The 25,642-nt window shown below is 42.4% G+C and overlaps 1 protein-coding gene across 2 annotated transcripts in view; it reads right to left on the reverse strand.

Moving 5' to 3' along the window:
- The window catches only part of Pde5a (phosphodiesterase 5A), a 131,532-nt gene that overhangs the window by 35,822 nt on the left and 70,068 nt on the right, over positions 1-25,642 (reverse strand). For both annotated transcript variants that reach the window (XM_075981465.1, XM_075981466.1), the window contains exons 8-11: positions 23,010-23,118; positions 22,048-22,135; positions 10,247-10,422; positions 8,836-8,895 (exon numbers count right to left, since the gene is read on the reverse strand). In XM_075981465.1, coding sequence (XP_075837580.1) covers positions 8,836-8,895; positions 10,247-10,422; positions 22,048-22,135; positions 23,010-23,118 — 433 coding nt within the window. The remainder of the gene's footprint in view (positions 1-8,835; positions 8,896-10,246; positions 10,423-22,047; positions 22,136-23,009; positions 23,119-25,642) is intronic.

The raw sequence follows: 25,642 nt of genomic DNA on the forward strand, positions 1-25,642 counted from the left end.
CTCGGCCTCTCAGACTGATAGGAAAGCAGTGTCCTTTCCTTCTTCAGTCGCTACCACACCACAGCACAAACAGATTCCATGAATGGACCCCAGCAGAGACAGGCAAACATTCTCCACAAGGGCCTTGTAGTCAGATACCAGGTGAAGAACTGGGACCAGTCACTAACGAGGCTTGAGAAAGTCAGAAATCCCTTAAAACGCTCCGTCTTTAACCATCACATAAAATGTCAACTTTCTGGGTTTTTTTTTTACTATTTCAGAAAATAAAATATTGCACGTTTTATAGAAACAGAGATCGACGTGTGTAATATTTGGGGGTGGAGCTGGAGCAGTCGGGTACAATTATAGATTCTCAGAACTTCTTTTGGTCACAGTTGTATGCATTAGAATTTAGAAAATGAGACACCAGCGGGGGAAACAGGTAGGCAAGCTGCAGACACCAGCCGGGGAAACAGATAGGCTAACTGCAGACACCAGCCGGGGAAACAGGCAGACTAGCTGCAGACACTAGCTGGGGAAACAGGCAGGCTAGCTGCAGACACTAGCTGGGGAAACAGGCAGGCTAGCTGCAGACACCAGCCATGGCTGCAGACACCAGCCGGGGGAACAGGTAGGCTGGCTGCAGATCTTCACCTCTCATTCCTCTGACTGTGATAACCCAGTGGCATCCCAAACTCGGTAGCAGACTGCTTGCTGCAGCCTCCGCTCCTTTCTTGCCCAACATCTCCAGGCGATCATACAGGTCTTCTCCAACCTCCCATCCCTCCCCTCACCTCATCCCAGCCCCCGGTTCCAGCAGGCATTCCCTGGGAATCCACCAGCCAACCCTGCCAGAGAAGCAAGTAGGCCAGCAAAACAGATAAGCAAGCTTCATGTCTTCGCTCTCCCTCATCTTCTCTAACCCAGCTCCCCAATCTCATCCTCAGCGGTGTGGCAGACTCCCTATTGTGGCCTCTCCACACTCTCTACACCTGTTCCCAGGGGACTAAGGAGATCCTGGCAGAATATTTTGCTTTTCTCCCTCCAGTGGACCCCTTTAGCTCCCCCTTCTTAGTTCATTCCCATTCCTAAGTGTCAGGTTCCAATACCAAGATATGCATTTTGCCCTGAACCTTAGTAGCCACACCTATCAAGATCCCAGAAGAATTCTGTATCCGGCAACTCACAACCATCACAACCTCCTAAAAAACAGAGAGGGCAACAGAAACCAAGGAACAAAACACCCACCCAACAAAGACAAGACTAGATATCAGCGCCTAGAATTATAATCAAACCCAGATGCCGGGACAACAGTGTAAGCACAATCAATACCAGCCAGGACGAAGTCTCGACTAGGGTCCAGCTATCCCACCCAGGCCCTGAGATCGGCAGTACAGCTGTAGCAGAAGACAAAGACCTTGAAATAGTCTTTATGAGTATGATAAGCAGAAAAGAAAATAGGAATAGCCTTAAACTTGTTGCACAGGAAAAGACTTTCAGAACAAAACTCCATTTGCACAAGCACAAAGATCAATAAATGGGACCTCATGAAACTGAGAGGCTTCTGTATGGCAAAGGATACTGTCATTTAGACAAAGAGGTAGCCTATAAAACTTGAAAAAAATTTACCAATAACACATCCAATATAGAGCTAATATCCAAAATATTTAAAGAACTAAAGAAACTAGGTATCAATAAAACATCCCAACAAAAAACAGGGTTACAGCTCTAACCAGTGAATTCTTAAATGTATTCTCAAATGGCTGAGAAACAACACTTAAGGAAATGCTCAACATCCTTAGTCATCAGGAAAATGCAAATCAAAACTACTTTGAGACTTCATGCTACACTCAGAATGGCTAAGATCAATAAAACAATTGACAGTTCATGCTGATGAGGATGTGGAGTAAGGGGAACACTCATCTCTCTGAGAGTACAAACTTGTACAACCACTATGGAAAACAGCGTGGTGGTTCCTCAAAAACTGATCTACCTGAAGACCTAGCTACACCATTCTTGGGCATATACCTGAAGGACACTTCATTGTACCAGAGACACACATGTTCAACTATGTTCATTGTTGCAATAATCATAATAGCCAGGAATTGGAAACAACCTAGATGTATTTTTATAAATACATAAATGTGGTACACATTTACAGTGGAATATTACTCCGCCATAAAAAATGAAACCATAAAATTCACAGGTAAATGGATGAAACTAGGAAAAAATTCATCCTGAGTGAGGTACTCCAGATCAAGAAAGACAAATATGGTATGCATCTGTGTATGTGTAGATACGGACTGTTAAGTCAATGGCAACCAAACTACAATACACAGAACCACAGAGGTTAAATGTAGAGTAAGGGTCTAGATATGGTGGGGAAAGAGAGCTCTCTCTAGGAAAGGAAAATAGAATAGATAGCTATGGATAGATGGTGGGGGACTGGAATAAGATGATCAAATGTAGCTATGTGGGGGAGGGAGAAGGGAGGAATACAGGGAGAGACAGATAAAATTAAGGACATCTGAGTGGTAGTATGGAAACCTAGTATAGTAGAAGCTTCCTAAAATATACATATATATGAAGGCAATATAAACGAAACTGCCAAATAAGGGGAGACACAGGGCCCCAGCTGGACATTCCTTGTCACCAAATGAAGCTTCCAGTACTGGGACTGGGCTACATCTAATTGAGTTGTTGGTCAAAGGGATCCCATGGGGATCCCCAAACAACACAGTCTGCTTCCAAGAATATAGGTTGCTCCCCACAAACTGACAGCAAGGCTCCATTGCTGAAGACACACCCACAAAACTCCTTAAACATGGAGAAGGCAGGTTTGTGCCTACCTAGAGCCTTCACCCTTACATATTAGCATCTTTGATACAAGAAGGCACTCTGCTAGAGGCTACCAAAGAAGAAATGGAACACCGACTCAGACAATCTCTTTTACCTACAATGGTGTCCTGCCTACAATGATAGAAAAAAGCTGGTTGGACTAACCAGCCAGTATCTGATTTGATTTAACGTCTACTCCCTGAGATGGAACCCATACCCAATACTGCTTGGGTGCCCAAGACTGACAGTAGGTAGTTCATGGACCTAGGGCAAAACCAGATGACCCTTAATGACATTTTGCTATACTCAGAGATCACTGCTTTGCTCAGTCACCATCAGAGAGGCTTCCTCCTGCAGCAGATGGAAACAAATACAGAGACCCACAGCCAGACAATGCGCAGAGAGTGAGACACCTTGGGACACTCACCCCTAAGTGGAATGTCTCAGGAAACCCTGCACATTAGGAGGCAGAAAGAATGTAAAAGGCAGAGAGGATGGAGGACACCGAGAAAACAACGTCTTCTAAATCAACAGTATCAGTGCACACACGAATGCACAGAGAGGGAGGCAGCGTGCACAGCATGGGGTCCTAGAGTCGAAAGGAGAAGTGCAGCTAAATCTGTTTCGTGTGCCTCTCCTTGAACTCTTTTCCTTCTGTTTGCTTGTTTGTCTTATTCTATTTGTTAGCTTTTGTTTTATCGTAGTTTATTTAATTACTAAGGAGGGAAGTGTAGCTTTACAGAACATAGAATCTCTTTTCCGCTATCCAAATATCTGCCAGCTTGGTTGATGTCGGTGAGAGTTGATAGGCCAGTGGCTTTCTGATCTACTCTATGTGTCTGATGGTATGTCCAGATATGATACAATAGTTCAGATACGTTCTGTTCCAGGAACTCCTTCCTGGGGTCATTCATTGACTTCTTCAAGCGATTTGAAAGAAAATGTTCGTCTTTCTGTCTTAAAACTCAAGGCAGTTTGTATTTCCTTCCTTGAATCCTGACAATGGTCACTTTTGTAACAAAAGTGATTGTAGGCTACAGACCCTCAAGATTCATAATCTGAGACTGGATAATTGATACAGAATCAGAAGGACCCAGAATTCCATCAGAGTAGCATATACAAATTGTTAAAAATACAACTTCTTGGGCTCAAAGCAGAGCTAGTGAACTAGAAAAGTCAAGAGTGCGCCTTTGCCATCTGTGTGTTGCGATGAGCCTTCCAAGTGCTTCAGGAGAGGCCAACCCAGCTAATGACACAGCCGTTTACGTGGTCAGTGTGGCTGTCTCTAATGAAATGCCCTTTGTGGGTCCGTTGGTAATTGCCACGCCACAGTCTAATGGGCAGAAACCACAAGGGGAGCTGGCTGCTTCTTGCTGCTGCTTCAGAAGGGTGAAACACAGAAGCTGCTCTAGACTTCAATCTTTTTTGGTTCAAACCATGATCAGAAAATAAGAGGATTTATGGGTTTCCTAAAAGAATCTGACAGACAAAATCCAAATGAACCTTCAGCAGGTTGCAGAATCACAATCCATGTTGAAATGAGACACGTCACAGGCATGTTCAACCTCTGGTGCCTCAGTTAGAGCACTGGTTAGGAGGGAGTGCAGCACCAACAAGTGGCAGTAAGACAGTAGGGTACAGCTGCACAGGTTCAAGTTCCTCAGTAAACAGAGAGGCTGGCCTTGAACTCACAGAGATCCATCTGTCTCTGCCTGCTGAGCGCTGGGATTAAAGGTGTGCACCACTACTGCCCAACTATGATTGTATTTTTCAAATGTATGGTTTCCATGAAAACCATTAAGCATGTGAACAGGGAAAATATCCCACTTGGGTAAAATAAATATACTAATCATTTAAAGATTATTGAATTTCTTGGTTTTAGTGAAGGCTACTGTTTTGCCTATAGGAAATGTCTTAGCACAGGGCTATACAATCTATTTGATTGTGTTTTTCTTTATACCAAAATAAATAAATAAACAAATAAGCCACATTGATATCAGGGCATTCAGTCTGCCTTAGATGTTAAGTATCAGCTCTCAAGCCCCAAATAGAAATCAAGGCAACTGAAACGTGTCTCTACAGCCAGCCAATAATAAAAGGCTCCTTCTGCACAAGAAATATTTATTAAAATAAGTTTGAAAAGAAGCTATTGAACTTGCTCTTTCATAAAATGTCAAATTCTTCCAATAGTGTCAATGTTTTATAAAGTCATTTTGTTCCATTTCTCTTTGATATTTAGTCAGTAAAAACGAGAAATTTCAATTAGTTCTCCCTTTAAGGAAAATTTTTTCAGGGATCAAATGAATATATTTGATAGGTCATACCAGTGGCTTCAAAGAAAAGTCTCCTGCCAAGTGCTGGATGTTCCCCTGTGGGCCCTGACCAATATTCCCATCTCAGGTGCCCTAGGCAAAGGATGCCTTGGAAGAAAGCCCCTGTGACAGCCACTATCCTACACTCTGCGGAAGGCTGCTGCCTCTGTTCCCCACTTTCAAACTCTCAAAACGTAGGTTTAAAAAGGAAACACACACAGCTTTTATTGCTATTAGAATGTATCTTTCTTCCAAGACAGGGGTGCACTCAAACACAAATGAGAAGAATCTACAGAGAGTTAGGTGCACCAAGCAGTTTGGAACCCATTCTTCCAGAGAGACGTGTCTAAGACACAGAGGCAGAGAACTTGAATATTTTCTTTAGTTACTAAATTATTATGTTTCCTTCTTTCTTGAATTAAATAAGTGGTTCCTTTAACTTTTGTAGGGAAGACATATATTTAAAACTTGGATAATGAGCTTACACTTTTTAAAAATCATACAACAAGCTGGTTGTGGTGGCGCATGCCGGGAGGATTTGCTGAAGGAGGCAGAGGCAGGAGGATCACGAGTTAGAGGCCAGCCTGGGCTACACATTTAAAAAAAATCATACAACAAAGCCATCATGATAAAATTCTGATAAGATATAAATACTTTTAAGTATAAACTTAGAGGAACTTATGAGCATACTTTAATATACGCGGATCTGCTATTATGTTGCTTACCTAGGTCCACATACAAACCTTATTTTAAAAACTGTGGTGTTTCCAAGCTACATACAACCACTGTCTATGAGAAGTTCAATAACAGAGTCTCAGTATTTGGAGATGAGATTATGGCTGGAAATTGTCCATTAGGAAAATCAAAGTGAGACAGCAAGACTCAAACAGATAACCTACTGAAATCTTGCGTATGTGAAGAACACGTAGCTGTCTTATTGTTTTAGATCTCTATAAAAGAGGAAGCCTCCATCGACAGGCCAGAGATGGTCTTAGGCTCTGGCCCAATTTAAGGAAGCTAATCCCTTACCAAGGCCACAGATGACTTTGATTCAGTAGCACTGGGTACCATCAAGATCCCAGGACCAACTCTTGGTTAAACCATCTAATTGAAAGTTTCAAGTTATAATTGGTGATTTTTTTAAAGGATTTCCCCAGATCAAGGGCAATGAGTATCTTGCTGTGAGATATTTGATCCAGACATTGACTTAGGCATCAGATTTGGGTAAGGTCCTGGTTCTGTCCTTCACCGCAGTCGCCTGGTCAAGGCTGGGCCTACATGGCATTTCTTTCTTTGAAAGATTAAGGTGAAAATGAGGGGAATTCTGTCCTAGGAAATCTTACCTCAGTGACTACCATAGCTCTTTCTTTCTAATTTGGTTCTCAAATAAAGAGACTCAAAGCACCTTTAAGACATCAAAAAATTCAGTTAGCTTCTAGATCCATCATCCACGATTCTGTAAAATTCAGCCGAAGCTGGACCAGAACAGACTCAGTGCCAAACCACGTAGTTTATTTTCTTTAATACCTATTTACTACCTATTGTTTTCTTGTAGGACCAGAAGACAGAAGAAGCAATCAGTCACCCAGTCAGTCAAGCACACATTCATGTTCCAATTGTTGGTTTAATCAAACTTACGTTCTGTATCTTTCTTTAAGAGATTAATTTGTTTTTATTTCATGTGTATAACTTTGCTTGTAGGTATAAGTGTGTATCATTGTGTGATTGGCACCCAAAGAGGCCAGATGAGGGCACTGGATCCCTGTAACTGAAGCTACAGGCAGTTAAAGCTACAGTGTGGGTGCTGGGAGCCAAACCCAGGTGCTTTGCAAATTTTAGTCTAGATATAGTCATACACATTTGGTACATATATTGCTTAATCTCCGAAGAGTGAAACTTCAAAACAGGAGTTAAGAAAATATGTGACAGCTTTTGAATTTATTTTACAGTTGCAACAGACATAAACAAGCAAACACATGGCAAAGAGGGAATTGCTGGGTTATGCAGACACCTGGGTAGTTGGAGCTGTAGAAGAATTTTTATTTGGTTGACATAAAGCTAGACTTAAAATCGCTTGCTGAATTTCAACCAATTTAAATAAATTACTTGACCTACAAAAGATGTAGCCCTACATATCTCAGTGCAGCTGCCAGACATCTATTTTCCAAATGGAGCCACAGATGGCCCTGAACAATACGCTGCACAGCAATTTCCCGCTATTCCAGAGTGATTTTCTCTTGCTAAAATTATAGGCATAATTGAGAAAGCCAAGTTTAGACTTTTGTGAAAGACTCTGCTCTTTCTGAAGTGCAAAACAGAGTTTCATACTCCAGTGATGTTTTTAGCATTGCCGTGAGAAGCTGCTGAGTTTGCTCTTTGGATTTCCATAAGACACTTGGCAGGGTATGGCTTTTCCTTTACCTTGACACTGCTTCATGCCTTGCGGGGCTTGAGAGCACAGAATGGTTTCCTACTCACAGAGTACATGTAATTGAGTAATAGGTCTCATTAGTGGACTAGGCAAATTTGCCAATTAACTAGGGTAAGGTGGTTCACACCTATACTTCTAGAACTGGAGAGCCCGAGGCAAGAGGGATGTCAGGAGTTCAAGTGAGTTCCAGGCCAGGCTGGGTTACTGTGAGAGCCTGTCTCCTATCCCAACAACAACAACAACAAAAATGTCAATTAAGCCCAAGGCAAATGATACTTTAAAACCCTGTGTGACCTTTCAGACACAATCACCTACTGATTTCCTTGCTGTCCTTGCTAGATGACTCATGTTCCTACCCATGACAATTTAACTAAGGATGTCTCCAAGGCCTCTTTCTATTGGCCTTTAACTACTGGGTTCAGCACTCCACACCAACATATGAACTTCTGTCTCACTCCCTCGGCTGCATGGGCGCGTGAACTTGAAGTTCTTTGGCGTTTCTTAGGCCCCAGGGTGGTCTTCACAATACAGCTGTAGCTTCCATGAGAACACGTCGGTAACACATAAAGAGGATACGTTCTGGCAAGCTACGGTGTCAATAACAAGGAAAGCGAATGTCTGTGATCCGTCCCCACTTTCCACTCCTGACCCGCACATTTTTCTCAGATACACCTAGCTGTTTCACAGCAACGGATTTAAAACGCAAGCATTGTAAGTGCATCAAGCGAACCGTTGAGGGTTAAGGGTCAGAGCCTCAAATTTACATGGACCGCTACCAGAGCATTCCTAGCCGAGACCCAGAGCATCTGGCATGTGTCCTCACACGGTTCCCTGCCTCTGTCTCACTTTATACTGAATCATGACAGGACTCCAGGAACTAACCTTATCTGATCCCGATTTCAAGCACCCTGCCATAGACTATATGGTCAGAAATCGGATCGCTCTCAGTTCTTGACAGTGCAGAGCCGGTTACCGGCGACAACCAACCATCTGCAGTCACCCACCTCGATCTCCCCAGTAAATGAAAACTAAGCTAATTTTGGTGAAAGAAAGAGGCGAACTGGAAAAAAAAACAATCAGGATAATAGAATAATATTACAAAGTCAACATAAGTCAGTGGTGTTTTGTATTACTGGTGACTTTGTATCCTATCAAGAAAGTACTGTTAATCAACATAAATAATTCCTGTGATCATCTAAATATCACCACTAATGAAAAGCACTTGTATATTAACTAGATGGCTGTGGTCAGCAAGTTTTCAAAAGAAAGGATTACCGCTAAAGCCTGGAGTTCTCTTGTTTCTTCCTCCGCCGCTGACGCGTGATAGGACAGGACCTAGGGGTAAGACAGGAGTCCAGGTTACCCAGACAATACGATTAATGCACACAGAACGCCAGCTTGGGATGCTCCCCCAACTTCCTGGAGAGGTAACTAGGCTCCTCTGACTGCCAGCCCCTGCTTGTGGTTTTCGTCAATACAGTGAAACCTGCATGAAGGGTGGAGGGTTTGTACCTGAAGTGACACGCCTTAATTTTAGAGGAAATCCTGAAACTGTCACTCTGATGTTGTTGACATAACAAAACACATTATCTATAAGTCACTCTGGAAATCATCTCTGGCTCACCCACGGCAGCAAAGTGTTTATTTGGAACTGCTTTTCAGAAATGTTTTTTTGTACAGAATACGGGAATAGAACTCTCGCATGAATAGACATATTTAAGTTGCTATTTGTAAAGAAAAAAATGGTTCTCAAGTGAGGCCTGTAATAACCATCGAATCCATGCAGAAAACTGAAGGCTGGGATGAATGGTCACGCAGATTTAAAGATGCTCTTAGAGTCTACAAGTCAAGAGCAGATCAGATAAAGCTATCCACAGCAGCTGAGGACACCGGGTCTATTAAGTTCACAATGGAACCAGGACCCAGTGCTACCCTAAGGTCGGGCTTACTTTAAATCTTCTAAGTTGACAAAAAAAAAATAATCGTAATTCTTGTTTTCAAAAATTGTAACTTCTAAGTAATGAGGAGGTTTTTTTTAGATATTCCTTTTGAACAAAAAATGTGATTGTGCAGAATGTTTTTTTTAATGCTTTAAATTTTTTATTTTAAAGTTCTATTTGACAGCAGCAGCAATATTTAGAGCCTCCCCATGAAACCATCTGGATCATAAGCTTCAGAGGCCATGGACCTCTGTCTGAAAGAGGCTTGATTTCTGCCTTGTGCTGATTTCCTTTATTTATTTTTCCCTTTCCTTACTTTCAATTCTCTAAGACTTACAGGGGATTTCTTTTTCTAAAAGCTTTCTTTACAGGTATCCTCATGGACAGACACATGGGGGCGCTCGACAAGGAAGAGACAGACTTGGGGGCACTGGGCAGCGGGCATCTGTATGGAGGAAGTACAAATGGCAAACACTGCTTTATGCAGAAAAAGCGGGGGATGGGCCAGCGTCTTGGTTTGGTCATCTGGACCTTGGCGAGAGTCTAATACTCGAAATCTACTTTCTTTAACTTTTTTTTAAATAAGTGTACAGACATTGATAAATGTACAAACATCATCGTGAAAATCACATGTTTCTGTGGGGGATACAATGCCAGAACACACATCCACACTGCTCATGTTGGGAGGGAAAGGAGAAGCCCCGCACGTGGCCGAGCAGACCAAATCCTGTCAGCTTTGTCCCCACCTCTAATGTCACCATTTGCTTGGCCATGGCTCTCTCCACGGCTTCATACATCTGTGTGTTCTGGATCCCCAAGCCACAGAAGATAACAAAGGCTTCCAGGAACTGTTCATCATTTTGGTTGAAAGGTTTAATCTTGCCAGTGTTCTCCTCCATCTTATTAACCAGTTGGCAGACTCCTGCAACAATCCGAGAAATTAAGCAGAAGTGAGTGTTCGTCACCAGAGCTCCGATCAACCTTAATATTCACCCCCAAAGGTTGTCTGGCGGTTTTCTCTTAGAAATGCCTGGCATGTCCAAGTAGAAGTTCATATCTACTTAGTGACTTCTACAAATAAACTTTGGAAAGTAACCCTGATTAATTTACATGAGTGTTAGTTTCACACAGCCCTGAATGTATATCATCTATGATTCCAAAAAAAAAAAAAATCGTAGAGAAGGATTTCCCTCCAGATTGGTCATGAACTTCAGGTCAGTTGAGTCCCCAAAGACAATTTGTCCTTTGGAAACTAATTGGATTTTTGTACATGTGCCAAGAGAACAGTTTTGATGCAGATAGGAGTTTTGGGTCACATAGTCTGCCTTCTGAGAAATCAGAGTTTAAATATGCAATTACATACTGAGCAGAATACAGAAAATAGGCAAATCACACAGGCAGCTTCAGATACACACTCAGGGGTCCAAGACAATCACATGGGAGGAGATAAACAAAGGAACAATGACTATTTTAGAGATAAGAGCAGATTTAGTCCCTAAAGACTATCACAGCCTTCTAAGTCCTGTCCTCGCTTCTAGGTCAGTGGACGCAATGAGGCTAGTGGAGGATTACCGTAATGTTATGTCGATCTTTACTCAGCTCATGTCGCTGTGGGATTTTGTGTTTACAGAATGAGGTGGCTGCACAAGGGGTTGGAATACATGGCCTGCCATGGAGTAAACTGTGTTAACGTTTTTAATCACGTGGTCTCTAAATACAAGACTTCCTGTACCTATGCCTCTACTGTGGGATGGGCACTGTGCCGGGTATTTGATTAGACACAAGATCTCTGGTCCTCGTGATCGTCCTTGTGAAGGTGGCGGGACCATTACAGGAATGACAAAAGGGCTGTTGCTTTTTTTTTTTTTTTTTTGATTTTCGAGACAGGGTTTCTCCGTAGCTTTTTGGTTCCTGTCCTGGAACTAGCTCTTGTAGACCAGGCTGGCCTCGAACTCACAGAGATCTGCCTGCCTCTGCCTCCCGAGTGCTGGGATTAAAGGCGTGCGCCACCACCGCCCGCCTGGGCTGTTGCTTTTGATCACAGCCACACAGCACACACGATGGGAGTCTAAAAGCAGTCTCCGCCTTGGCCTCGTCTCAACTTCCTCCACTTCACAGGTTTATTTACATGGAACATTCCGATCGCCCACCCCTTTGCCTTGGCCGTTCCAGCGACCTGGACCAGCATCACTGCCCAGCGGTCTTCTGCCTGTCTCCCAGGTGAAGCCTATATGTCCGTCACAATGAGACCCCCGACTTCCCCCCCTCGGACACAGGGCAGGCACTTCTCTTCCCTCTGTGCACAGTAACCTGTGGTGAGTAACGGCAGACCTCACTTCTGTTTCTTTCTTAGCTGTATGTTAGGCTTAGCCATCCCCTTCCTCCCAGTTCCCCTTTCTCAGCTAACAAAAGCCCTGGCAGGGAGAAAAAACTTAAGAAAACAAAATGCTGAGCTAATGAACAGATGCGGTACTCCAGCTCTGACCCGAGGTACTTTTCCCATAGAGATTGTATCGACTATTAGCCCTTATTTTTCCTGGAGCACAAAAGATTTTCATGGTCTGTGATGACATCCGATTGCATATTAATTTCCTCTGTCACCATGGTTGCGTACCCTCTTCTTAACACTGCAGATGATCTGGGCCCTGCTCTGCATTTCTGCTTGCCTCTGTAGATACGTGTGTGTGCATTCTGCTTGCCTCTGTAGATACGTGTGTGCATTCTGCTTGCCTCTGTAGATACGTGTGTGTGCATTCTGCTTGCCTCTGTAGATACGTGTGTGTGCATTCTGCTTGCCTCTGTAGATACGTATGTGTGCATTCTGCTTGCCTCTGTAGATACGTGTGTGCATTCTGCTTGCCTCTGTAGATACGTGTGTGTGCATGTCTGCTTGCCTCTGTAGATACGTGTGTGCATTCTGCTTGCCTCTGTAGATACGTGTGTGTGCATGTCTGCTTGCCTCTGTAGATACGTGTGTGTGCATGTCTGCTTGCCTATGTAGATACGTGTGTGTGCATGTCTGCTTGCCTCTGTAGATACGTGTGTGCATTCTGCTTGCCTCTGTAGATACGTGTGTGCATTCTGCTTGCCTATGTAGATACGTGTGTGCATTCTGCTTGCCTATATAGATGCCTGTGTGTACATTCTGTTTGCCTATGTAGATACGTGTGGCGCATTCTGCTTGCCTATGTAGATGCCTGTGTGTACATTCTGTTTGCCTATGTAGATACGTGTGTGCATTCTGCTTGCCTATGTAGATACGTGTGTGCATTCTGCTTGCCTATGTAGATACGTGTGTGTGCATTCTGCTTGCCTATGTAGATACGTGTGTGCATTCTGCTTGCCTATGTAGATACGTGTGTGTTTTCCCATCTGCATCAGGTAGGGAACCACCTTTCCAACACTACTCTATTACGAAACCAAACTTCAAGCAAGACAGGAGGAATGCAGACAATGCAAGCAAAAAGACAAGCATAAAAGAGCAGTCAGCGTGCATTATCTTAACGACACACATCCCGAATTAGGTAAAAATGCAGGGGTTATGCCCTCTCATCTCTGCGGCTCCTCACATTATAACTATGGGAGACTGTTTATGTAGGCTCTGGCTGTCTCCCAGTTGGCATTTTCCTGGGAGTCACGCGATTCATGCTGTTATGCTCAGATCGCGGTGGAAGCGTCTTCCAGCTTTTACAGAAGTCATCGTCTACGTGGTGGTCAATGCTCAGAAATAAGATTTCCGCGTTACTTCATAACAATTCCTGCAGGCACACGAAGGGCGGTGTGACAGAGGGCCTGGGATGTGCACATCAGGCAGCTCGCTAAGCTGTGTCTTAACGAAGCCTTTTACGTAGTAATTCAAATCTGTCCTAGCTAAAATTCACCAAGCAAATAAGTTAAGAGGTATTAACGGATCTGGAGGAGCTGGTCTAATATATGCAAAGCCCTGGGCAAAAAAGAAAAATGGGATGAGGAATATTAAATTCTACCTCTGGAGTTGCTCAGAAATTATTTAAATGAAATGCCACGTGAATATTAAGTTCTCTGTAACAACCACAGCCCAATGCAGACCAGATCAAATGTGTCTGTGTTACAAGCCATCACTACAGGTGCAGAAATATAGAATTAAACTCCAGGGCAAGAAAAGGAGACTGAAGACAAAAAGCCATTTAAGTACATAATCAAATTCTCTCTTGAAAATGGGCTGCGCAGCATTCATGCTTAGCCGACTGATCTCATTAAAGCCTCAGAAAATTTCATTAGAGCAAGCAAAAATATATGGGAAGGTTTATAAGAAACAAATGGAGTTCCTCTTAGAGGAATATTTAAAGCTTGGGTACATCTATAGTTTATATTTTCACCATTTCTTCACTAATGATCTGGGAGAAGAGCTAAACAATGCAGTGATGAAACGTGGGTCGTTTGTGTTTTGAAAAGTTGCTAAATAGAATCAAAGATACTAGAAAACTATTTCATAAATACCAGCTGATAAATATAATCATAAAGTAAAATAATGCCCAAAACCATAGTAGGAGGAAAAGGAAGCAATAATAAAACCAAACAGCAAATTATCAGTGTCCCCTAATATTATAAGGGGAGGGGGATTGCGTATGCAGACATCACCTCATGAGACCATGGCAACTGTAAGGGTTGGTACCAAGGCCCCTCTGGAAGTCACAGTGAGGATGGCTCTGAAATCCTGCCACTGCTCCTGGGACTCATAGTCTGCACCCAAGCCCCAGTATTTTGGCAAAACAGGGTTAAGGCATATATATTTTGCTAGAGCCATAATGGAGGAAGGTCATTGGCTAATAAAGGAACTTCCTTGGCCCATTTTATTGGTTAGAGCATAGGTAGGTGGAGTAAACAGAACAGAACACTGGGAGGAAGAGGAAGTGAGCTCAGATTCGACAGCTCTCCTCTCGGGAGCAGACGCCTCAGAGAGAGACGCCATGCTCCCCGCTCCAGGGAAGATGCACGCTATGAAGCTCCAACCCAGGATGGACTTAGGCTAGAATCTTCCCGGTAAGACCGGTGCTATACAGATGATAAGAAATGGGCTAGTCCAGGTGAGGCTAGGTAGAAATGAGCCAAGCAGTGTTTAAATGAATACAGTTTGTGTGTTGTTATTTCGGGGCAAAAGCTAGCCAAGCAGCGGCTGGGGTGTTGGGGACGCAGCCCCGCCGCTCCTATTACAACAGAGCCATAGGTCCTCTCCACCATAAATGTAAACATCAAAATTAGCATCTGGTGTTAAAATACATAAAGACTACCTTAACACTAATCTTACTTTTTTTTCTAAATTTAATTTTGCAGGACAGGGTTTCTCTGTGTAGCCCTGGCTCTCCTAGAACTCACTCTATGGACCAGACTGGTCTTAAACTCAGAGATCTGCCTGCCTCTGCTTCCCAAGTGCTAGGATTAAAGATGTGTGCCACCATACTTGGCTTTTGCTTTTCCTCCAATAATCTCCAGCCAGATGGTTTAAAAAATATATACAAGATTTAATCTTGTGAAAAAAAAAACTTTGTACTTATTTTTGTCAACAATCTTAACTCAGGAACATTTTTCTAAACAAAATATTTATTTTTTCAAGTATTCAAAAGAATGATCTTCAAAAGAAGTAACTGATTCCTGGCATTGGCTTTTTTATTTGCAAATCTATGATGTCTGGCAAGGGCCCTGTCACCAACGAGAGGGTAAAACCAGTTAAGCTATGTATAGATTAGTTTAGTTGTCCTTCTCCACGCCACCACCCCTCCCTTCAGTCCTGCAACCAATTTCACGCCTCCTGTTCCATTAGTCCCTCTTGCCCCTTTCTGAAGAGTCATTTTTAAGGGTGTGACCCTTCATAGGTTGATCATGTTCCAAAAATGGCCCCCCACTCAATAGTATTGGGCAGCATGACTTGGGGGTGCAAGCGTGCACCACCATGCCTGGCTATTGGCACATCGTTATCTTAGTGAAAACCATTTCTTCTCTATCTGCAGTTCTGTCCCGTCTCCTGCTTCTTTGGTGCTTCTCTCCTATCCCTGTTTTGTGTGTTAGAGACTCATTTTTATCCACTCCCCATCTCTTGTTTAGGTTAGTTTTTTTTTTCCAATTTCCTTCTCCCGCTTTCTCCCTTCCTGTTTATGTTGGAAAGAAGAAGGGAGACAGGTGCTTCTTCGAGATCGCTTTACTTGGAAACTAGGTTACAATAATTTCATTAATTCTTGGTAGATAATAAAACATTACGTTCTTCAGAAATTCCTTAGTGTTTCCTGCCAAATATAGAGATGTTTCTTCCTTTCCCAGTGTTTTCCTTATTCTTCAGTCAAATCTCAAAGCGAATCTCCACTTTTATAATTTTTAACTCTAACTTCTTAGTTCTAGTTATTTTTTAAAGCTAGTATGCAAAACAGGTTTTATTAAGACTCTTTTCAATCATTGTATTGACAGCCCCACCCTCCCCATTTCCCTTTGTGCTGGTTTCCCCGATAATTCCCCTTATCATTTCATACACATATTTGTGTGTCTGTAGTTAAGTCTGCCCTCTGCATAGGAACCAAGATTACTGTGCCTTTCTTTCCCAGTTCTGCTCAGTGGCTCTTCCTACCCTTTTGGCTTAGATCTCTGTCTATCTTCCTCATTATCATTCTTATATACACATGTATGAGTTAATACATACGGACACATATGAGCACAAGGATGATAATGCACACACACATATGTTCTGCACATGAGAGAAGACATGGTATTTGTCTTTTGTGCTTGGCTTATTTTACTTGATGTAATTATCTCTGGTTTCATCCATTTTGCCTGCAAATGGCACAACTGATTTCTTCTTTGCCACTAGATAAAATGCCACTGTGTACATAAACCACATTCGTCTCTGCTGCTGGACATTTAGAACGGTTCTTCATCTTGGCGACTGTGAGTAAGGCAGCAGAAATATGGATGTTCAAGCATTGCCTGGTGTGCTTAGCTCCATCCAGTCAAACAGTTGGATCATATGACACCTCCCTTTTTTGTTTGTTTGGGACAAGGACCACTGTGTAGTTCATGCTGACTTTGAACTTCCAGTGTGCCCCAAGATAGCCTTGAACTTGCAGTGATCCTCCTACAGCAGCCTTTCGAGTGCTGAAAGCTATGACTTCTTCATTTTGTTTCCAGTTACTACAGCTCCACTACTGTCTTATTTCCTGGGACATATTATAACCAAACGTAATTTGCAGTTCTCTACCTGGGAGCAGGGACAGGGGTCGGTACTTTTAAGTAATTAATATTTGAAAATGTGTACTGTGAAGAACAGGGCAGGATTTAATTTTACTTGCAATGTGAGAATCTTAGAAAATGCTTGGAAAACAAGGAAAAAAGTTTTGGTGCCAGTGATAAAACTTTAGGCCAAAAAAAGAGAAGTCAAATCTAAAATTTTCACCTTGGAAATACTTATTTCTCACTTGAACCTAGGCCACAGCTCAGGAGGGCAGGTCACCTCTCCAAATAGTCACCCTTTAAAGGTCCACGCGTAAGTCAGTTATAAAATGAAGCCCAAACAACACAAGAAAGTAAGATAACAAGAAATACCAAGCCAATAATTGATGATCCAAAGGTTTCTTTCTCTGTGTAGCCCTGGCTGTCCTGGAACTCACTCTGTAGCCCAGGCTGGTCTCACACTCAGAGATTAAAGGTGTGCACCACCACCGTCTGATCTGATGATCCAAAACTTTAATGAAGGGTACCCAGAAATATCTGTAGATGCAGAGGTTGTACGTTTTACTGACACAAAGGAACTAAAAACAAAGCGCACTTTTTTTTTTTTGAGCATCAAAATGATGTAGGCGCTTGGGAGTTCAAATGAACTGAGACTAGGAATGAACGGCTCTATATGTCCCTTACGGGTAGGAATCCATCCCGAGGGGTGCCGCATAGGTGGTTCCAACAAGTGTGAACATCACAGGGAAACTTAAAGAACCTGAGACGATGACGGTTCTGCCTCAAGGCACCACATGCTGTCCAGTGTGGACTGGCACACTGTCATGCCGGGTATGAATATAGAAAACCTGAAAACCCACTGCAGAAAAAAAACAACAGGAAGGAACTTCCTACAGCAAAGATGAGTCAGGCGAGCACCCAGCTTACAGCGTACACAGTCATGGGTGTATTTCCTCTAATGCTTCTTGAACAATGTGCTATATGATACTGTGATTTTATTTTTGTATTGTCTTACTAATAACATGGTGCTATAACCCATCTAAAACAGGGACACTGAAAGGTTTCTGTGTTTCCACTGAATGGTGATTTCTCCAAAGAGCGCTCTAAACAAAGGAGGGAGAAATTGGAGGGAGAAAGGAGAGGCAATAAATGATGCATCTAGATTATAACATATATATAAGCCAAAAAGAAAATATGCTCTGGAATAGGTATGTAGAATAGAAAACAAAATTTCCAGAAAATATGATATGGAGGAAAAAAAGGGCACATTCAGCTTTATCAACTGGGCAAACAACTGGTTAAAATGAATGAGTTCTGAAAGAGAAACATTTTTTTCTGGACAGTGGCGGAAACATTCTACATCAGGCAGAGACTACAAAAACGTTTGTTGATAGGAAAAAATACTTTGGGGAATAAAGTTGATGATACAACAGGCTCTGAAGTGGTCTAGTGTTTATAAATTCATCTGACTGTCAGTAACGACAACAAAGAAGAGGAAGGAAGATTCCAGAAAAACACTGGGGTGGCCTGTTTTTCTGCATGGATCTCTGGGGGGGGGGGGGAGATTCTCTATTAGAATTGCATACTGGGATCTGGTCTGTGTCATGCAAGGCGAATTATCCCCACCACGATCTTTTCCACCCTGAACCTGCAGATAGATAAGGATGTGCAGAATTCAGTCGCCCCGCTTTCCCAAGCTTAGGAAACAGCAGGGTGCACCAGTCAATCTCCATCTCACACTGACAATGAACTTGAGTCCCTTACCTTGTCTGTGCCACAGAACCACACAGAAATGATTCATTGCATTTTAAACAGAATTTTCTCTTTCCAAAGACATTTGCTGGCTTTTGGTTCTGCTATTCAGTAGGAAAAAGTATATGCCCAAACAAGCCTGATTATTCCTATCCTTTTTTTTGTTTTCTTTTGATTTTTATTTTCTGAGACAGAGTCCCTCTATTATGCGGCCCTAGCTGTCCTGGCAGTTCCTATATGGGCCTCAGACTCACAGAGATGCACCCGCTGTGTGGCACCATGCTCAGCTGAATTCTTGCCATTCTTAGCTTAAAAATTGTTTTTTCTCACTTTTCTGAAAAACAGACAAGATCAAAAGGTAAATTTGAGAGATCTAGGGTTATCAAGTGCTCCTAATAATTTACACGAGAGAAGCAGAGGGCTTAAGAGACCCTTCCCAGGAAATATACAAGATCTCCTGAGAAAATTGGGAGCATGGCAGGGAAGAAGGAGCGGGGAGGGAGAACATGAGGAAACAGGACTATCACGATGGGGGAAGGACAGAGAGGGAGAGCAAGGAAAGAGATATCTTCATTGTGGGAGCCATTATGGGGCTGGCATGAAACCTGGCACCAGGGAAATTCCCAGGAAGCCACAAAGATGACCCCAGCTAAGACCCTAAGTAATAGTGGAGAGGGTGCCTGAACTGGCCTTCCCCTGTGATCAGATTAAGGACTACATTAATTGTCATCATAGAACCTTCATCCAGCAATTGATGGGAGCAGATGCAGAGATCCATAGCTAAGCACTGGCCAAGCTTCCAGAGACTGGTCGAATAGAGAGGAAGGAGCAATAATATGAGCAAAGGGGTCAAGACCATGATGGGGATACCCACAGAAACAGCTGACCTGAGCTAGTGGGAGCTCACTGACTCTGGATTGATAGCAGTGGGGGGAGGGGGAAAACTTGCATAGGACCAAAACTAGACCCTCTGATTGTGGTGGGTGACAGTCGTGTGGCTTGGGCAGTCTGTGGGGCCACTGGCAGTGGGACCAGGATTTATCCTTGGTGCTTGAACTGGCTTTTTGGAGGGACACCTTACTCTGCCTAAATACAGAGAGGCGGTCCTTGGTCCTGCCTCAAAGTGATGTGTCAGACTTTGTCGACTCCCCATGGAAAGCCTTACCCTCTCTGAGGAGTAGATAAGGGGTGGCGTGGGGGGAAAGGATGGGGAGCAGGAGGAGGGAAGCGAGTGGGAACTGGGGCAGGAATGTAAAATGAGAAAGAGATCATTTAAAAATAAATTAAAATTTAAAAAGCTCAAAAAAGGTAAAAAAAAAAAAGGGGGGGGACTCTATGGAAGTCATATTGGCTCAAGACATAATGGAATAATAGAACAAAAGAGAAATGTATTATCATTAATGTTTTATCAAATTCCTGGGCAACAGCAACATTCTGGTAATAAAAAAGTTCATAACTGTTAAAAAAAAAAAGCCCCTTCCCCAGGCCTGTGCTCCCTAACTAGCTATGCTTAGAGTGCAGGAAGTGCCAGATATCTCCCACCCACCCACCGTCAGCCAGCCTCCCCCACCCACCGTCAGCCAGCCCCACCCACCCACGTATTTTATCAAAGAGACATTGTTGAATAAACCATCTCCAGGTCTTCCTTCCTTCTTAGGACAACTTACTAGTAAAGGACACATTCCCGTGGGAACTCAATTTCACATTCTCAAAGGCCGCTCACCAGTTTCTTAGGTGGTTTTTAAAAGTATCCTTTTTGGTCTCCTAGCAAGCAAAATTTTATACCATATTTGTTGCTGATTTTAGAGACCGTTTGGTGGTGAAGTTTACAGATGTGTGTACATGCTCATTGGCCTCTGATCTTTTTTTCTAAGCCCAGAGCAGTCCTGCTGAAGACAGCACAGCAAGGAGCGGCCTACAAGCTTCTAGGGCTTTAGAAGCTTGTCTTGTCAGTGCATGACCTACAATGGCGTGCTGGTGACAGGGCATGACCAGACTGATGAATAAGACCAGCAAGGACAAGAAACAGATGCATCTTTAGAACATGAACACGTGGATCTGCAAAGCAGCTATGTCTTTTCCTTTGAACTACGTTAGAAGAAAAATCGGATCAGAGAAGTCACACTGGTGGGCTTGGGACCAGATCACGGGAAGGTGGATCATGGAAAGTTTAATTGCCTTTTAGTAAAGGAACTGGAGTTGTGTCCAGCTTGGATAGGCACTTTTGTAACACACACGCACACACACGCAAGCACGGGTTCACGCATGCGCACATACACACGCGCACACACACACACACACACGCACACGCACACACACACATACACACACACATACACACAAACGCACCTGCCCTGTTAACATGTAACCTTAAAGCTGTTCGTATTTTTAAAGGTCAATTTATATGTAAGTATGGCTCCACTAGGGTGTTAGTTTTAAATTTTAATCTTCAGAAGTCAGTTATCTTTCCTTTATTTCTACAATCTTGGGAGCATGCTATTAGGTCAGGCTGCTTTCTCTGCCTTAACCGTGGAAAACTAGGATACAAAATAGCATTTTTTTTTTTCTGCCTCTACTATGTAGTTCTGGCTGGCCTCAAATTCAGAAATCTACCTGCCTCTTGAGCGCTGGGACTACAGTGACGTGCTACCAGCGCCCAGCAATGCTTGTCCTGCTCTTAACGAAGTGTGAGATACCAAGAAGTAAACACACCAGTAACAGGGAACACCACTGTGTGGGGAAAGAACTTCTGTACCATTCTGTAGTAGAGTTGTTCTTTAACCTTTAACCTTTGTATGCAAATGTAAGGCCCCGGGACAAGGATTTCTGCTAGGCTCGCTGGTTTATGCCAAGTGCCTAAACTATGTAATATAATCTCAACTATGTATTTGAGGAGTCAAAATACGAGGAAATAAGACTAAATATACATTGCCAGTTGATGTCTCTCAGTGTATGAACTTTTAACATTCTTTTATTTATTTATTTAATTTGTGTGTGTGTGTGCATCACAGTGTGGGTGTGCAAGTGCATCACAGTGTGGATGTGGAGGTCAGAACAAAGTTTTGGAATTGGTTCTCTTCCTCTACCACGTGGGTTCCGGGAACAGAATTCAGGCTTGGTGGCAAGCACCTTACCCACCAAGCCATTCTACCAGTCCGCTCTGCTGACTTCAGCATGTCCTTCTTAGACAAAGGATTCTAAGCCGGGCGGTGGTGGCGCACGCCTTTAACCCCAGAACTCAGCTGGCAGAAGCAGGTGGATCTCTGTGAGTTAAGGCCAGCCTGGTCCACACAGTGAGTTCCAGGAGAACCACAGTTGCACAGAGAAACCCTGTCTCAAAAAACAAACAAATAAAAAAAAAAAAACAAATAACTTCTCTCCCCAAACTGAATTCCAGTGATTGAAAAAAAATACTGTATAGCTAACAAAATGTCTGACATGCATGCTGGAATATGTCAACATAAAATTTATACCTTATAATTCTAAATTTTCTCTTTCCTCGGACATTTTATTCTTTAATTCACAATTCAGACTTGAAAGTCGTGGGAATTTTTTTTTTCTTAAACAAATGCAGACTGTTAAGGCAATGGGAAGATCTTACCTATGACTTTGTTCTTCTTCCCGTTTTTTATAGGCGTGCAAAGCAAACTTCCAGTGCGGTGTATGCTTACATGTCCTGCATCTTCATTCTAAAGGACAGAAACAAGACTGCTAGGACAACAGAAATGACTTCTCTCGCAAACATCGTCTTAACTGCACGGCACATACGGGATACCTCATGCATTCACCTTGTATTATCTACAGGGAACCAATTATAAAGAGGTTTCCATAAGGACAACACAGTCAGTCTTTATTAGAATAATACCCCAAATTTCCTTTATCCCATTTAAACTTTCCAAAGAGTTTATAGTAATACTAAGTCAAATATTTATTCAGTGCCTGCTAGACTGGCAAAGCCGAGGTTTCAATTTAACAAGGAAGCAGAATCCAAAACCCTGGAAACAACCCGCGACAGTATTGACCTTCCTAATAATGCCACCTTACCTGAAGCCTACACTTCTATGGTTTGAAAAAGTTGTCCTAAGTGTGCAGGCAACAGAATCAAGGCAGTTTGCCACAGGCTAATATTTTTGAAAGATGAAAGAAAACACTGGACTTCAAAGCGCTGACTGAAGAACACATCTTTGGAACTTGACTATGGAGGCAAATGAACAGCCATGGAGCAGCTGGACCGTCAATTGTGTTCATCTAAACCACAGGGACCTCCATGTTCACAGATAAAGTCAGAAAACCCATCTGAGGAAAGCCACCAACACCACGGCATTCAGTTACCTCAGCATGTACATGCTGGCTTGTTACTATACGAAGAGCCAAGGAAAACATACAGTGTGGCTTCCCCAGTGAGTTTAGAGCGCTTTATCATCCCTTCCCTGAGCAGGAAAAACAGAGATCATCCTTAAACAGCCAGTTTCCAGCCCAATTGTGCAGACAAGGAGCAGCTGTAAGCGGAGGTCTGAAGGGAAAACAGCCTGTGTGCATCGGGTCTCAAATTAGGTTACTTACTGTCCAGGGAAATCTCGTGTCCTTAGCGACATCTGGGATATTAAGCGGCTCCATCGTGTTCTTGACATACTGAGCATACATGTAATTGATTTTGCTTGCATCATGTTCCCTGCAGAAATAATAGATGTGAGTTCCTACTATGCAGTGGGGAAAGATGAGCACAGAGGAACTAAACAAATGGGCAGGGGAGGAACCAGCGGCTGTGGAGAACAGGGGAATCTACATCTTAATTTGAAAGTGTGTTAGATGATTACAGCTCAGCCATTACTCTAATCTAGATTGTCTGATAAAGCAAACACCCACACAGTTTGGACTGTCTAGAAGACCCTTCTAGTGGGGTCACATACCAGATATCCTGCGCATCAGATATTTCCATTAGAATTCATAACAGCCGCACAATTATAACTAAGAACGAGCAACAGAATAATTTTATGGTCGGGGGTCACAACACGAGGAACTGTATTACAGACGTGCAGCATTAGGAAAGTTAAGAACCACTGGTCTAGAACAAGGTCTAAGAATGTCCTTAGTCATCCAATCACAAGTCAAACAGCCGGAACTTAAAAACATTTAATACGACATCTGAAAAACTTCTAAATCCAGAACGCGGTCAACACTGATAGGAGATCACTGGTATCGAATTTCACACCTGACTTCATGTGACTAATTGCAATTGATAGGTGGGCACACTGAAATATTGTATGAATTACCTCCAGGCTATGTGTATGAAACAAACTTCCTGGTTAGACTTACATACCAATAGATCTATATCTATATCTATATCTATATCTATATATTCTAGTATCTAAAAAGGTCCTGAATCAGACATCTGGCCCAGGCATTCAGATAAACAATTCTCAACGTGCAATAGTGTAAAAGATCAGGCTTACTTTTTTGTGTCATTTAATGTAATATTTGTATTGATTCTCTCACTCCATGTTTTATTTTATCTGACCACAGAATGCCTAAGGTGTAGGACTCGTGCTTCCTTAATCGCTATTTTGTGAACCCCTATGTCAATAAGACAATCTTTTACAAAAATTAAAATTAAAGGAAATGTCAAGAAGGCATAAAAGAATTTTAGGAGGTTCTCTCTAGTTATATCTTCCTCCTGGTGTGTGTGTGTGTGTATGTTTCTGTCTGATATGCCTATTTTTATTATAGTTTTACTACTGAAGAAATGGAAAATTAGTTGGTGATATTTTAAAATGAACATATGCTGTTTATAACATACTGTACATACATTTCTATTCTTGTTCAAGGTATTGTACCCATACAATTCACTTAACAATGTAATGCAAATTTCTAGTCCTTGAAAATTATTATTACCAACTGTTTAGGATAATAAGGAAATGCAGGTTAGTAGTTAATCACCTAGTATAATCAAACTTGTAGTCATAGCAGGTTTGTTTTCAAGGTCAAACAAAGATGTATTTTAGATAGACAGGTCATCTTTAAACACTTCAGAGATTTACAGAATATGGCATTTAAGATGTTTTAATAACCTAGGTTCTTCTTTTTTATGACAATGAATCATGTCTGCTTCTGGCAGCACCAATCTACTTCAGAGAAGATAATGGGCAGCAAAGAAATGACACATGGAGTTTACTTTCTTTGTGGTAAAAGTAAGCCACTGGGCAAGAAAATATCCCTGCCTCAACTTCTGACAGTATGCTGTCCTAATCAGACAAGCAGAATACAAAATATCTTGCTTCACAGAGAAGTCTCTTGGATATGCTGGGCCTGTAGGCCAAAGATGGATACCCCAACTTTGCAGAGGAACTTTGGTTGACTGTCCAGGCAGCCAGCTGTTTCTGTCATTGCTCACACTTTTTGGAAGTCGCTTGCTTGCACTTCCTGTTTCCTTAGTTAATATTTTCCTTCTCAGGTCTCTGAGGGAGTTGAAGATTAGATAGCTATAGTTATAATTTACCAGACACAGAAAGTAAGTTATGATAGAAAGTAAATTAGGTACAAGACTTTAGGCTCACGAAGATAGAATATATATGAAATATTTTCTCTGAATTTATCATATGCAAATGGACTAGACATTGTTGATGTATTTATTGCCTGTACATACTGTATATAGTCATTGTACTTATTGTATATAGCTTTCTTATATTTGTTATAGCCTTTTTTGTTTTAGACAAAAAGGGGACATATAGTGGACAATTGTATTTTAATAAACAAAGCTTGCCTGGATATCTGAGAGTAAAACAGCCCCACTTGTCAGCCTTATAGATCATGTAATGGTAACACACACCTTTAATCCCAGTAGCCACAATAGTTGCCATAGAAACCAGGTGGTACATGCCTTAAATCCCAGTGGTGTACACCTTTAATCCCAGCCCTAGAGAAAATCATGAGACAGGAGGGGACAGCTCTCAGACAGTCTCATTCTGAGATTCATGGAGGCAAGATGGCTATTTCAGACTGCTTTGCTTTTCAGGTCTTCAGGTTGAATCCCAATTTCTCTCTCTGAGTTTCTAATAATCGTGCTTTAATATGCCTTGGGCATGAGATACCTCACGAAGTCACTGGTAAGTGAAAGCCCTCCCTGAGAAGGAGATTTCAGGGGTCCAGAAGGTACCGTGCAAGCTTCCAAAGGAGGGCAGCAGCCAGCAATCCTACCT

This window comes from Microtus pennsylvanicus, chromosome 7 (genome assembly GCF_037038515.1).
Source record: "Microtus pennsylvanicus isolate mMicPen1 chromosome 7, mMicPen1.hap1, whole genome shotgun sequence".
Classification (NCBI taxonomy): Eukaryota; Metazoa; Chordata; class Mammalia; order Rodentia; family Cricetidae; genus Microtus; species Microtus pennsylvanicus.